This window comes from Argentina silus, assembly GCF_951799395.1.
Source record: "Argentina silus genome assembly, chromosome: 7".
Taxonomy (NCBI): domain Eukaryota; kingdom Metazoa; phylum Chordata; class Actinopteri; order Argentiniformes; family Argentinidae; genus Argentina; species Argentina silus.
This window is the reverse complement of record NC_139661.1, coordinates 19235051-19250946: the sequence shown is the minus strand read 5'-3', so window position 1 is coordinate 19250946 and position 15896 is coordinate 19235051. Positions and strand designations below refer to the sequence as shown.

The 15896-nt window shown below is 44.0% G+C and overlaps 1 protein-coding gene across 3 annotated transcripts; it reads left to right on the top strand.

The window, feature by feature from the left end:
- Positions 1–13163: 13163 nt before the first annotated feature.
- Positions 13164–15555, top strand: LOC310807099 (uncharacterized protein). 3 transcript variants are annotated; one of them, XM_083673397.1, is made up of 4 exons: positions 13175–13255; positions 13662–13728; positions 14074–14589; positions 14747–15555. In XM_083673397.1, the coding sequence occupies exons 2-4, from the start codon at positions 13716–13718 to the stop codon at positions 15274–15276; spliced, it is 1059 nt and encodes a 352-aa protein (XP_083529523.1). In that variant the 5' UTR covers positions 13175–13255; positions 13662–13715; the 3' UTR covers positions 15277–15555. The 3 variants fall into 3 exon arrangements, with proteins under 3 accessions (XP_083529522.1, XP_083529523.1, XP_083529524.1); XM_083673396.1 differs by lacking the exon at positions 13662–13728 and having other exon boundaries at positions 13164–13255; XM_083673398.1 differs by lacking the exon at positions 13175–13255 and having other exon boundaries at positions 13301–13728.
- The last annotated feature ends 341 nt before the right edge of the window (positions 15556–15896 follow it).

Genomic DNA, 15896 nt, shown 5'->3' with positions numbered 1-15896 from the left:
CGTATTTATTCACATCCTTACACTGAGATAAAGCTACATGTTTGACATGCTGATGAGCTGAAAAATGTCACCACTAGGCCATTTGACTTATTTATGCTATGTCTTCCAAAACAATTACATTTCAAAACACAACCAATGTCAAAATCCTTCCAAAATAAAAGATGAATACAGCACATTCACAAACAGCTGAGTCTTATCTTGTTATTCTCGTGAGTTCCAACAAACTGTATGTACCTTAGGAAACTGAACTAAAGATAACTACACCAGACACAGTTGTTTGTAGATCCAAGTTGTTCACACCGGTTCCCCAAATCAGCAATTGTTAAAAGCACTCTTTCTCTCCATCTCCTCTCTTCTCTCCATCTCCTCTCTCTTCTCTCCATCTCCTCTCTTCTCTCCATCTCCTCTCTTCTCTCCATCTCCTCTCTTTCTCTCCATCTCCTCTTTCTCTCCATCTCCTCTCTTTCTCTCCATCTCCTCTCTTCTCTCCATCTCCTCTCTTCTCTCCATCTCCTCTCTTCTCTCCAATCCCCCTCTCTCGCTGCTTTAACTCTCCCCACCACCTGTCTCCATGCTCTGTTTGTGTGTGTGTGTGTGTGTGTGTGTGTGTGTGTGTGTGTCTAACTAAGCCCAAAAATGAACCCATCTCAACTGTCATCCTGCCCCTCTTCACAAAAACAATCCACTTCAAGATGATGCCCCGAAAAGAACAGTGGTTCCTCTCTCCCCAAAATAACTCAGTCAGATGGAAGAGGTTGAAAAGGACTCTGCTTTGTGGCTGCTGTGTCTTTGCCACTGGAGGCAAAATCATAACTCTGTGTTCTTTTGGACCATTGTACTTATGGTAATGGAGAGTGCCATCTTTCAACCCCACTGTCTGCTCTGATTGACACGGTCTAAACCCAGTGCTGGTGTGGCTATTGTCTGTCTCTTCTTTGATCTCGCCAGGCCTGGAATACATTCATGAATAAGCACACACAGCTTTCTCTTATCAGTTGTCCAAAAGAACTTTCTTTCAGGAGTTTCTCTTAGTAGTGCAGATCAACTGAAGGTCGTCTTTCATGGCAGATTCTTTTTTTCTTTTCTTTTTTGATACATCGCTACCTGATAGTTGCTACTTGTTATTCACTTTTACAGTGATTTGCGTTATACTGTATATCAATGAGGACTTGTTCTTATCTCGGTAAGGTCTTGGCAAGATGACACAACAGTTTGTATGTGAGCTGTTGTCTGATATGACATACATTGATAAACATTTTATGGCATACTGTCAAGTTACCAAAGCATTTGCAATGGCATTTGCATTGCTTCGTAACAGGGTTATATGGACTCTATGGGAAGTGTTATTCAATATCAAACTATCATAGCATGCCATGTCAGTCATGTCAGTCAAAATCATGACATTATATAGGTACACTGTAAGTTTTACCAATGGACTTTTACCAAAACAAGACCAAAACATAGTCGAGAAGAAGAGGCTGGAATGGTTTTGTTTTGTCTGAAATTGCATGTGACAGTGCTGGTCTGGACAACAACACAGCCCTTTATCTACAAAGCAGAGCCAGAGAACCGATCGTACTCGTTATAACTGCAGATACTATTTTACTTGGGCTGTTCTGGATTAATATTGAGCCTGATATGCCAGAAGCATTTACAGTACATCGTTATATTAGGTTATTGTGCAAACATGTCACCTCCATGTAAAGTTATGTGCTAGAACCCATGATCAGGGTTATGTAAACAGAAGTGCAGCACCGTGATATGCGGGGGCAAACACTAGTTATGTAACAGCCATTTCATGTCAACCATGGTTGAGTGGCATACAGGGGATATCCGCTCCTGAGGCCTTCAAAGATTCTCACGTCTCCCTAGAGCATTTGATCCTTCACACAGGACGCTACAGGATCAGAAAGGATCTTTTCTGATATGAATTGGAATCGTGCAACAGAGGAAGCGGTTACGCCTTAAGGGGGAGGACGGTTGAGACGGGTTACCGTTGGATACAGTGGAAGTATCTGTCTTTTTGCGTTTATACCGACTGATCTCTCTCTCCTTTTAATGTGAGATAAAAGGGGAGCTTGGTGATACTATATTATTATTATTTTACCAACAAACTAAAGTCTATTCGTAGGTTAGCATTGTTATACATCTAACGTAACTACAATACAACGGAGATGTTGTAGTGTTTGCAAAAGGGGTATGACAGTGACATTCGATATCCTTTATCTATGTTTGTTTTTTTGTGTATTTTCTTTATGATAACATAGAGCATCAAAGTCCTTACATCTCAGCAGACACCCTGCTAGAGCAAGCCAGGACAAGTTTACTGAATTATGTATATTTCTTTAAGTACGCAAACCAATTAAAATCAGCACTGGATAGGGCAAACGCAAATTAGGAAAACCTATTTGGGTAAAAGAGGAGAGGAGGCATAGTGCACTACTCCCCTTTAGGGTACAGCATGTTTTAAGCAGGCTCTCAAATCTATAGACTTCAAGGAGTGTGCACTGTGAGCTGTGTACTGTATCTCTTCAGAGCAGCTTTGAATGTGGATAAATTAATGCCTGGAGTTGGATTTTTCAATCCCATAACCCCATTCTGTCCATCTGTGGGTTATTTTGACTATTCCCAGACCTGTGGTACAAACACATTGCCTTGCCACTGTGAACACTTTGTGTGTCTCTGTGTCAGTTAGAGATTGAGAACAATGTCGGTCTCACGGAATTGATGCATGAAGAACATTTTATTTGACAGTTCAATGGAAATGTTGTGCACACCTAATAATATTAGCACTGCAAAAAGAATATGCCTGTGCCGACCCAGCCATGAACCCACACACCCGGTGACCCAAAAAACCTATTTTTTGAAAAACCGTCAGCACCATGCATTCCAAAATACATGCCAGTGTTATGTGAATATATGTCACTGTTATGGGGTCGGGAGGGGGTGGGGGGGGTGGGGGGGGCATACTGCGTGGGTGAACTATACATACACACAGCATGTTCCTGCTCTCCTCAAATGAATGAAAGCAGAGGGTATGGCACTTCTGCTGATGTGTAGAAAGCAGCTAATTCACACACAGGCAAGACAGAGAAAGCAGGGGAATGTGAGGCTAATTATTGGTACTCTGGAAAGAAAAGAAAGGGAGACATGTGCTGGGGATGTCATTCCCTAGTGGCAGAGACAGAAGAAAGAACCAGAGATGATAAGAATTCGGAGGATACACACTCTCCCTGCACCTGTAAATGCAGTGTGTAGAGTTGTTTTGATAAGCAGAGATATAACCTACCTACAAACAGCTTCATTGGCTGTTCTCAAATGTTTGACTTGAGCCAGATTATTCAGGTGTTATGGAGCTGATGATTCTATGTTGTTGTTGTTATTCAGACACATCCATCAGATGATGCACTTAAGACGTGTGGTATTGCATTAGGTCAAGAAGCAGCTGCTCTAGTCTCTGCCGAAAGATACCCAGAGACACCAGGACGGAGACATTAGGTCTTAGAGACCACAAAACACTCTTTTCACTCTGGCGTTTTTTGGGCCTTTGCTCAGAACTTAGGGTCTTGTAAAAGAAAGAGGGGCTAAAGTCAGGCCTGGAATCCAATATTTCCAGTGGATTTTTGGGCAACCGCTTCCTGAAACCACAAAGGCATACTCAAAGGTGTAGGGTGTGTGGTCTTTGAGGTAATCCAGGCGGATGATCCTGTCCATGCTTACCTCCTCCTACTCTTTCTTAAAAGGCTCCAGAAGACTGTCTAAAAAGACTATAATGTAAGTAAAGCAGGATTCATCTACAGTACATTCTGGAAGAGCTCTCACCCACACACTTTCCCTTACTACTGCAGAAGCAGGATACAGGACACTGGGGTAATTCACTTTTAGTCACCAAAGGATTAAAAAGACAGAGTACCAGAGTATAGCTACTGCATCTCAAACCATTGACATTTTTATTCAGAGAAATAACACCTATGAGTGTTGTATGAAATGTATTTGTTTTGGTTTCAAATCAGAAGAAGATTAACCTGAATGAAATAACACTAATATGAATACTCTATGATATTCCCCAATATGTACTGCATGAGTGAACCGACTTTTTTCAAATGTTTAAATTCCAATTTCACGAAGCAACATAATTTGCCCATGAATATTCAAAACAATACAGCTGCGACTCCAATTTAATTATTGGAGTCGTAATTGGTTTGGACTTCCTCTGTGGGTTGGTTTTGGGCAGATTCCCTGGGCAATGAGGGCATGAGGATTAGTGTCGATGTGTGTTAGAGTATAGGCCTTGGCCTGGACAGGGTGAGCCGTGCCAAGCTTCCTACTCAGTCCTCACTCCAGTCCTCACTCCATCAGGAGAAGGGTTGTCAACATCCCATGCAGCTTGATTACAGAGGAACATGCCGTACGGGTCAATTTCTTTTCACTATTTCCCTTTTTCTCTCTCTCTTTCTCTCTCACACACACACACACACACAGACACACACACACACACACACACACACACGCACAGAACATGCACACACTGTTCATTTTTGCTCTCTCACCCACACACTTGTGTGCTGACAGTAGAAGATGGAGTTCCTGACCAACCCAAACGGTTCAGTGTTGGGAAAGGACACAGGAAGGAGGGGAAGAGGGAGCGTCAGAACAGTACAGACAGTCCAGTACAGCATGTTCAGAATCCTGCTGAAATGGACGACAGATGACATTTGAACTCTCCCCAGCCCAGAGCCACACTCTTTGAGAGCCCAGACTAGTGATATATCACACTCCATTCTGCACAGCTCAACTCCCTCATTAGACACTAAAGAAATCCCAGTGTCACTCACAATTATTCTCTATGAATGCGCACACATTTGCAATTATACTACAGAGATTGCTGAACGGAATAGGTATTAATAGATGTAATTGCAAGGGAATAGCTTTTCTAAGATTAGAATGAGGTCCTCTGTATTTTTCTCGTCGCGGATGTGGAGTCTTTATGAATGATCGTTTCTAAATGAATGGAACCAATAAAGCTAATTCAACCTTAAACCTTAGGAATATTGTCAAAGGAAATATAATATTGACGGTTAACATCATACATATGTCTTTCACAGAGGCTTTACCCGTGACATTTTTGGGGGGAAAACGATCCAATGTTTCCGCAACAGCACTTTTATTTTGAATCCCCCTAAAACCAGAATATCCTCACACTTCACATTTCATGCTCTTTCAATGGACATCTTTGAAAGGTCATGGGTTCAGGTGAAGGCTGAGGTATGTTCAAGATTTTCTTAAGGGGTACCATTTCAGCAACTCTGTGGTGCTATAATAGATCTGTTGTTCAGAATGTGTATTTCTATCAAGCAATTTCCTGTGAGGATTTTTTATTAACCCCATTCCAAATGTAATCATATCCCCCCTCAGGGTGTTCTATGAAATACTAGCCAATCACTTGCACATTGTGGAATCCTCCGAACAATTAGGTTTCATAATAAGAGGGAGGCGTACCCAATTTGATCTCTCCTAATTTTTCCCTCCCACGCATCGCAGCTAAATGCTGCGGACACATTTCTCTACCTTCGGGACAGGCTCCAACGAGCATTTTAGGTCTTGTCTGATCAAAGTAAATGAGCATGGAGAGTGTGGGCAGCAACTCTCATTTTATCGGAAGCCGCTTTTAATTTGCCAGACAAGCACTTTACCGAGGGCCCGATACGGGCCCCCTCAGCGCAGCTGGGACACGAAACGACCGACAGCTGTGTTTACAACTGTGCCAATAACTTTGTGCCCATCTCGTTATTTTTAGAGGGCCTAAATTTAAAACACATGTTTACAGTGGCTTCTGAAAAGCCTTTTGAGAGGGAGAAAAAGGAGTTGGCCCCTGCGCTGCTGTCTGTAAACACTAACTCACGCACAGCCAAAACAAAGCTAACTCGCAGGCTGTCGCTGTTACATAACTGGATCGCTCTCAGCCCTTAGCTGAACTTCTTCTTGTTTCCCTGAACAATCTGTCAAGTTTTTTCTTTTTTCTTTTCTCTCTCTCTCTCTCTCTCTCTCTCTCTCTCTCTCTCTCTCTCTCTCTCTCTCTTTGTTTTCCCACCGATTCCACTATTTGAAGACTGGAGTTGAAAGGAACAGTGGCCACTGAGAGAAAAGCTGTATCCTTTGAAAACATTAGGAGAGAGGAGTGGGCGGCTGCGAGGACTTTCTGCCTCTCTACTCTTTCACACCGTCTCCTTCTCTCTTCTCACAGATAAAGCCAAGGGACAGATAAAGCCAAGGGACAGATAAAGCCAAGGCCCTGGTCCATCTGGACCTGCTTCGGCATGCCATTTGGCACCCTGAACACAGCCCAGCGCTGTGCCACCATCCGCAGCTCTTTGTCACAGCACCGCTGTGGGGCACGGTCAGGGCTTCAGGGCGAGCACGCAGTCAGCCCGTCCATCCACTCATAAACAAAGGGGAGAGGAAGAAAAAAAATCCTTAAAAGTCTCTTCCAAATGACTTGCCGACTGTTACATAACGCCTACGAATTATGTAATGGAACACATTGGACATCTTGTGCAGTCCTTCCTGTTTCCTTTTGCCTGCTCATCCAATCTCTCGCCCCGTCTCTCTCGGTGAGCAGAGGCGGTGAGGGCTGGTTTGGATGAGGGGGAGGAAAGAAAAGTGTGTGTCTGTGTGTGTGTGTGTGTGGCCGGCCAGCAAGGTTTTATGTAATCCAAGCAGATTAACGGGGGCACAATTAGCCAGTGCGTAGTATTCTGTGACAGCATCGCTTTCCTTTGCGTTTTCTCCAGTCATGTAAGACTGTCACTGAGTGACAGACAATGGCATGTTCCCACTGCTGTGACACTTGACTAAGCAAGCATGGCCCACAGTGTCACCCCTGGATGCACAAGGAACACCCGCCATATTGGCAGGAAGACACAGGCAACCTGCTGGGATGAGAGAGGGTGCTCAGCTGTGACACCCCCCCTAGGGTGTGCGTGTACACACACACACACACACACACACACACACACACACACACACACACACACACACACACACACACACACACAGGCATACAGTACTAGAAGCACGTCCATGCTGAGAACCCCCCTCTGGTAGTTTATCCATTGTGTGTTCTTGCGTCACTGGACAAAATGACTCAAAAACAAAGGGAGCTTCACCAGTGATTTACTGGCACAGAGGCCTCTGACAGCGAGGTTATGTGTCAGAGCTCACACCCTAATCATGAGTCTATTTATACACGTTTCAATAAAAATGGACCACAGGACAAATGACAAATAATCATCATGTATCACTTAAAATAAATCAGTCCTAAGGGACAAATATGGAACTACTGTGACTTTTAGGTCACTAAATCCACCCCCAAAGTTTTTTTTGGAAAGCATAACCAATACATGAGCAATTACCATCTCATTAAGAGTTGAACCACTCCTAGATATCTGGAATGGCAGGGTCCCTGTGGTATGTGACAGATGATGCAGGCCCTGGGGCCTTTAAATTGCTCCAAGTCTGGAAAAGCGAACAAATTCCCTGCATAGAAGCCGTCCCCTTTTACCGTCAGGTGGTCTGAGTGTTTATTGTGACATCACTCTGGCCCTTTCCCAAGCACAGATGGATGGGAGGGGGTCTACAGGGGGGGGGGGGGGGATCTAGAGGGGAAGGAAAGGAGGGGTGGGTTGGGTTGGGGGTGGCTGTTGGTCAAAGAGGCAGTCTGGGTGGGTCCCAATGCTTCCTCTACTTCCTCGAGTTACTTCCCCCCTCCCCTCTCTGTCACCCTCCCTGTTTCCCAGCTGCTAAAGCTAATTATGTCTGTTCCCAGACCAGTGGCATCAGTGTCCTTGGAGTTTTCTCACAGGTTTTTCTACAACCTTTTTTTCTTTTCTTCAGGTACTGGTGGGTTGTCCACCATCTTAATGTCATGGAGGATTTACCACCTGTTTACCACAATCTGATCTTGAGTAAAATAACACTTATATGCGTAGTTGAAGTCTGGTGACCTCTTCTCATCTACAAACCAAATGTTTTAATATTTTGTTTTTTTACAAATATTTTACATTTATGTGGCAGTGGAGTTTTTTGGACAGCTTCCATGGCATAGAATTTTTGGGGGGGAAAATATTGAAGAGCTGGTTTGAAATTGTGAGAAAACATATTGCATATTGCATTTTCAGTATATCTAACTGAGCATAGTATTTTAGAGGTTATCTGAGTTTATCTTAATTGAAAAAAAGTACTCTACCTTTTCTATCAAGTCTTATCATAACTGGAATTTGGTGATTTAAATCAGCAACACAACAATCTCAAATAAAATCTGCACTACTTTTTTTTTTTTTTTTTTACTACACCTATCAGTAGTCCACAGTGTCTCTCTGCTCCAGACAGCAGTGTCACAGATGGACAGATGACTGTGTCTCCCAGTCACAGATGTACAGATGACTGTGTCTCCCAGTCACAGATGGACAGATGACTGTGTCTCCCAGTCTTCCTGATTGACTTTAATTCATTCGTCCCATGTTAGGGTAGGAGAAACCGGAGAAAACACACACACACACACACGCACACACACACGCACACACGCACGCACACACACACACACACACACACACACACACACACACACGCACGTACACCACACGCACGTACACACACACACACACACACACACATGTCTAGACGTCCACACGTGCACTCTTAAAAGTACTAATCACATGAATGTCTGTCTCCCTTTATCCTGTTTTTGCTGTCTAAGGGAACACTTTGTTACAGCCGTCACCCGCCATGCCTCTGGCATTTCTCCATAGACACCTGCTGGGAGGTCACCTACTGCTGCTCTGAGAACAGTAACACCCTCTGCAACAGGGTGTAACAGCATTTCCCTGATTGCCCATCCCAATCCACACTTTACAGTTCACTACGCAGATAGGGAAAAGGCAGTTAGCTAGATGTGACATTTGTAAGATGTGTAGTAATTGTTTCTATTAAATATGTGATAGTATTGCATGGAAATGTTATGTTTTTTCGTTGATATATAATTCGAAAAAATATTACGTTTTATGAGTTCTAGTTGGTCACTGCAGATCTCTAATCCATTACTGAGACATCGGCTGTACTTGAAAGAGTGTTTTGTCTTAATATTTCTTTGAAGGTATGTTTACAGTTGAACGTTATGGAGCTAGGACATAGTCATGTGATGTTCTCTTTTGGGATGTTTTGGTGCTTTTCTCTTCAGATCTTTCACAACAGACATAATCGTAGCTGATGTAGCAGAAGATAAAAGCCAGAAGGTCATGTCGGTTTTTCCCATGTGATGGAGCAAAACGCATCCCGTCTCTCGCTGTATGCATGTTAGATCAATAGACTTTTCTTATGGAGAGGCTTGGAATATAATACTTAGGTTACAGGGTTGCTTGGGGGAGTTGTCCTCCCTGCTTTGTTTGAGATCAATATTGTTTATCTGCTGTTATACTTTCAAAGACACACACTACAGTGTGATTGTGTGAAGTATGCGGCTTAGAATCCATGAAAATGGACAACAGCAGCATTGCGGTTAGATACGTTTCGCAGATTTTACGTCTGTTAAATCCAGCGGTATTTCCACATGGTTGCAATCGCTAGTGTTGTATTTGATGTTGATTGACGCAAGTGGGGGAGGGGGCTTGCTAGGGCTCCCCTTGTGTGGTCGGTATCAGTTTACCAGAAGTAATGCAAGGCTTGTCTGTGTTGAAAAAACATACTGGGGAAGAGTTAGGCATACCTCGGTCACCAAAGGGGGGTTGCCATAGTGAATTAGGTGGGCTGCATTCCTCAGAATTCCAGAGACGTGGACCTAAAGGGGGTTGGGGTTGACGTTTGGGTTGGAGGTCTCACAAAAGAAAACTTGGAATGATTTACAGAGGACGGTGAGGGTTATTAAACACCATTTGAAGACGAATCGAGAAGCGAAAGGGACACCATGTCCCACACTGGGAGAAAACACCCGTCGTGGTTTGTTCACAAAGAACAGTTTAAAAGTCACCCACCAACCCAGTAGAGCTGCATTGTAATCATTGTTATAGTCCAAGACCACCAACTCTGATACACACAGTATATGAAGGGCAATGAATCATCAGCTTGACTATTTTTTCAAGGCACAGCCTCATTCTGACCCTGTGATGTAACCTTTTAATTGTAACTCAAGCAGGGGAGGCTGGTGGAGATAGAAATCAGAGGACGGGCTCATTGCAATGCATGGAATGGAATAAGAAATGGTATGAGAAAACACACGTGTTTGATGCCATTCCTTATTCCATTCCATGCATTACAATGAGCCCGTCCTCAGATTTCTACCTCCACCAGCCTCCACTGAAGGGCTTATGAACGGCCAGTGGGCAATTTCTCAGCAGACCGTACTGACATGCTTTTCCACTATCAATGTAAACAATAGCTGGTTCTCATGTAATCCAACCTAATATGGAAATTTTCAACATTGCTTTGAGGAATGTCGAATGTGACTTTTCCCGACAGAGAACAAAGCTTCATTGGTAAAAATGTGTGTGACAGCAAGTGCAAGGTACCGTAGAGTCTGTCACTGTCTTTGTTTTGGTCTAGCTTGAGTTCCTGTTAAGGGACTGCCCACTTAGACAAAAGGAAAGGAATTCAAGGTGGAAATTCCCAAAGTGTTACATATGAGAGAATAGATAGCTCTGTGTGACTCAAGTAGAATACATGGATGTGATGTGAAGTGATGGATGTGATGTGACTGAATACAAGCGAATTTCTTTTTTAGCTCAGCCCTATTTTTTTTTTTTATGATAGTATGGGATATGAGCATAAGAGAAGTGCAAATACTTCATTCCATATATGGATATATATATAGTATGCTTGTCTCTCTGGGCGAATCCTTCAGAGACACAGCTGCTCACGGTGAGAGATTTGGATAGTATGTGTTCATTGTATCAAAATAGTATGGTTTCAGAAAGACCTCGATATAGACAGAACATTATTACCATCTTTTGAAGTGGGTGTCTAGAGTATATGGCCCAAATTGTTCTATGTTTTTAGAGAGGATTGGAATGGATGGCATCCTTTCCACAGATCTTGCCGTTATAGCTATACGTTTGGCTATTGGTTTGCCTTTGGTCAAAATGGCTGCCGCAAATTGGTGCATACTATAACAGTGCACCAGAATTAGAGGGCATCAAAGGCAAAGGACCAAGTGTTCTGTAATTGGACTGAGTGAATTAAATCATGGGACTGGCTTCAAAAACAGCAGTCTGACAGCCACACGTCACAAGTTCTCTGAAGCCCACTCATTTCTTACTGATAGCTGGCTTGTGGTGGTAACGCCATGTGTGTTTTTGAAACTCTGTGGTCTGCATCTCACCCTCATCCATAAGCGCCCATAAGTGTACGTGTAGCAGCTGTGTAACAGGTATAGAAAGAAGAGGGCAAAGTTACTGCACCGTTACTGCATGTTTCCCCTTCATCCATAGCAGCTCACCTTATTTAGAGATACTGGCTTTATGTATGTCTGGCCTTCTTTACACTAAATGGTGATTAAAATAAGTTTTGTGCAGCACAAAACGAGCACCAAATGACTAGCCTTCAATATCAGCTGGTGTACCTTGTTTTGGTAAGTGAAATGTTTTCACTGTTGTTTTGTGTCTGGGCGGGGAGGGTGTGGGTCTCAAGAATACTGCTTGAGCTTCTTAGCTGCCAAGGAACATAAAAGGCAAATGGAGACACGCCAGAGAATGGGAGCTCTCAAGGGCGGCTGCCTACGCAGCGGGATGTTTCACTCCACCTCCAGTTACACTGACATAATCGTCTTCTGCATGTTACCGGTTCCCTCTACTTTTGTGTTCACTGACCTGGTTTCTGCACTACAAATCATGCCACAGAAAGATATACAACCTGTCTCTCCTCGGTAGTGGGAGGGTACATCCCCCTACGAGACAAGGCAATATTACAGGCTTGCAGTTGTTTTTTTATTACAGTATTAAATTACAAACTGAACCTTCTCTTGGGAATTCACGCTTGCAAACTGTGCATCGTGGGCTTAAAAAAGAGAAGCCTGGTAAAAAACAATGAGCACGCATGTGTGTGTGTGTGTGTGTGTGTGTGTGTGTGTGTGTGTGTGTGTGTGTGTGTGTGTGTGTGTGTGTGTGTGTGTGTGTGTGTGTGTGTCCAGTTGAGTGTTTAGTCCCTCTCATCCTCATCTCATCCAATGTAATTATACCCTGCGGTTGGCTCATGATGCTGCCGGCAAATCCAGACCCCCACACGTTCAATGGTATGCTGTGATGCAATGCTAGTAGTTGCAACTTCTTTAGTAGCAGAGATACAGTATGTCCATGATGAAGAGGGATATGGGACATGGGGGCAATTTTACTTCTATCAAAAGTCATACATATATCAATATTCTCTTATACCTAACATGATATGGAAATCTGTGTTAAGGTATCCATAAACCGAAAAGGCAGATTCTGTCTTTTAGCATGAATTCCAAGTACATTTTGCAATATAACACAGAAACTATTTCACCAATGGTGAATGCAGAATAGTGGCAGAGGTGGCAGACTGGAAAGCTTTAAAAACTCCAATGTCTCATGTTATTCATTCATGGAATGCATGAGGCAGTGGGTGACTGCTCTCAGAAGATCAGTGGATTACAGCAGACTAAAACAGCATTAGCTGCACTTAGGACTCTTCTAATTACTGCGTTTGGGATGAAAGGCAGAGGGAACTCAGTGAAATGGAAGGAGGGACAGCGGGGCTTAATGCTCCCAGCAGCCCGCACGGCACAATAAATAACCCAGCCAGCACGCTGTTTTCTGCTTTACAAGAAACTACGCCCATTGCCATGCTCCTTTCTTTTTGCTAAAAGAAGATTAATTTGTACAAACTAAATGATAACGTTTTTTTGTCATCTTTCTTTTTTGCATCAATACAAACATTTAATTTGCGTCTATCCTGTGGACATTTATGTTCATGCCAGACTTGTTAAATCTTACTTTCCAGCATGTGCAATCATAGAGGCAATATTTTACCTTGAATGTTACTAAATATGTTTCAGGAGAACCTGTGGATCAAATATTGCAAGTATTTTTCAGCATCAATAAACAGCTATCATCATCTCACCCGATGGTGACGTCACGCACTATTCTGAAACCGGAAGAGAGAATCAGTTTGTGTATGTTTGGCGACAAAACGGCTAAAATGAACCCTCCAATCATCAACTCCACGAACTCAGTGTCAACATCCACAAAGAGTAAGTTTCTGAAGTGGGACTGTATGTATTTTAACTGCAAGTAAAACATCACGTAGCGTGGTAACTTGGAGATGGCAAGGCACGCTGTAGCGATCAAGCTAACGGCTAGCTAGTATCAATTTGACATCGAAGATGTTTCGCTAACAACTAGCTAACACTGTCTTTAGCCTTGATTTAACAATACCGAACATCTACTCTAGTTACTGATAGCACTGAAACTTGTCACATGCCACTTGACTTGGCTAACTTGCTTCCTAGTCAGCTTGCTAAAGTAAACTACCTTGCTTATAATGTATAACCTGTCAAGTGAACATGAACAGGTATTTCAGTTCTGTACAGTTAAAGTTGTCTGTCAAAGTCCAGAATGCGCTGTGGCTTACATTCTGCATGCTTCACACTTCTTCAGGAAATGGTGTGAAGATTGAAGTCGCTTTCTTGGAACTTGCAGTTCCCAGCATTTATGCAGCATAGTGGTATGACAGGCCCAACATTGTGTTCACAACAGTACTGCCATACACTAAATGCCATAAATGTAACACTGTCTTCAAAGCCCTTCTCAGAGGACTCTCTGAAAGACCGAATGAATGTCTCTCTGAAATGTGTTTCTTAGAAAAGAGTTACCATCCCATAAACTTAACTGCTTACCCAAAACCTTTCAATTGTAATCAATAGAGGCCTTTAATAGATGAGGGGCAACAGTGCAAGGTAGATGACCCAGCCTAAGTGATGATGATAGGGATGATAGGCCTAACATTTGAACCTATGTTTAAAAAAAATTAAAAAATGTTGTCAAAGTCATGACTCATTTCATAACACAGGAAAGCGCGAGGCGGAGCGCTCAGTGAACTGGACGGTAGAGGAAACCCAGGTGTTACTCTGTGCGTGGAGTGACGAGCGGGTCCAGAAGAGCCTGGCGGAGAATGTCCGCAACCGGCACGTGTTCAAACACCTGTCGGCCCGCATGTGTGACCTTGGCTTCTCGCGGAGTCCGCACCAGTGCCGGCTCCGCGTCAAAACCCTCAAGGCCAACTACGTGAGAGCCAAGCTGCTGAAGAGCGTGGACGACTCGCAGCCGTGCAGCTTCAGGTACTACGAGGAGATGGACGCGGTGCTGGGGAGGAAAGCCGTGGAAGGGATCGGAGGCTGCCATTATGGCTCCGTGGAGGGGATTGGAGGACGGCAGTCGCGGTACTTGGGCTCTGAGGTTAAGATCGAGGAAGACAGAGAGGCCTCCACCGAGGAGTACGAGTTCAGCGGCGAAGGGTTCACTCGGCCGTTGGCGGACAGACGCCACGATGTTTTCCTGGAGCCGACCGTACATCCTGGACCCATTGGTATGTGCTAGCAGCTCGTCTGTCATATATTCTATAAGCTCATTCTCATCAGTTAAGTTTGCCATTTCATCCACTGTACCTACAGTATCTTGTCAGTATTGTTTTCCCAATGCCCACTGTTAACTTTTTTTTTAATTTTTTTTTTTATGTGTTGCAGGCTTTCTAGTGGAGGATGACCTAAGCAACAGGTACTCCTCTCCTCCTCCACCTGCATCACCACCACCACCACCATCACCACCACCACCGCAGCCTGCCTCCCCTGTCCCTCCACCGCCAGATCCCAATCTCACCCCGGGCACCATCCCCGCAGCACACTCCCAGGCCCTGGAGCCAGCACTCAAGCACCTGGCCGACTGCTTCCAGCGCCTGGTCTCGGAGTCGCGGCAGCTGCTGGTGCAGCTGGAGAGCCAGAGGCAGGAGCAGGCGCGCTGGCAGCAGGATCTCCTGGCCAAGTGGCTGGAGAGGGACGATCGCAGGCAGAGGGAGGCCGCAGACAGGGACGACCGCAGGGAGAAGGCCCGCATGGAGCACGAGTTGAGGGTGCTGCAGCTACTCACGGGCCTAGTCCAGCAGAGGCCACACCACCACTACTGTCAGTGTAGTCGGGTGGAATGTGCGGGTGCAGCCACAACCAGCCAGCGGAATAGGACTGATGATAGAGACAGGTCTGAATCACATGCCTTATAGAAAAGCATGGATGGAATTGGCTGTCCATGTCTTTTGTGGACTGATGGGCTACTATGTGCTGGGATCTCAGAACATACATTTGCCTTTTCCAAGAGTGCTGTTTTTGTTTTTTTTACCAACGTTAGTAGAATTTTCTGGGTTAATCAAAGATTTCTTAGGATTAAGAATTCAATTGTTTCCAAACTGAAGAACTCACAAGAACTGTATTGGCATGTGCTCTGTCCATTTGTACTCTCATTTTTACTCTCCGTTGTTACTCTCCCGACCAATAAAACACATTGTTATTTATATGTTCCTTACAGAAGTTTGCTCATATTTGTCTTAGTGGAAATCGACTGACTTTATGCATTGATTTCATAAATGGCAAGCACATTCTGGAGATAGATACGCATGCTAGAAACACTGCAAATCTTTTTCATCTTGTTCTGAGCTGTGGTTTACACCCCACATTACGTATGCTGAAGCACTCTAAAACAATGACTCCTAACCACAGGTTATTTAACAGTAGCAGTCCTGCGTAGGTGTAAACCATGGTATTATGTGAACGGTTGTTGTTCTCAAACACCTCCCAGTAGGACCATGATAGGGGACCATGATGCTCATGCTGTGTTGCCATTGCC

What these genes read in the sequence shown, in the direction of transcription:
- LOC310807099 (XM_083673396.1), top strand. Translation starts at nt 13,180, where the DNA reads ATGTTTGGCGACAAAACGGCTAAAATGAACCCTCCAATCATCAACTCC. An exon ending in AGTGTCAACATCCACAAAGA is followed by an intron (nt 13,256 to 14,073) that starts GTAAGTTTCTGA and finishes TTCATAACACAG; the next exon opens with GAAAGCGCGAGGCGGAGCGC. An exon ending in CGTACATCCTGGACCCATTG is followed by an intron (nt 14,590 to 14,746) that starts GTATGTGCTAGC and finishes TATGTGTTGCAG; the next exon opens with GCTTTCTAGTGGAGGATGAC.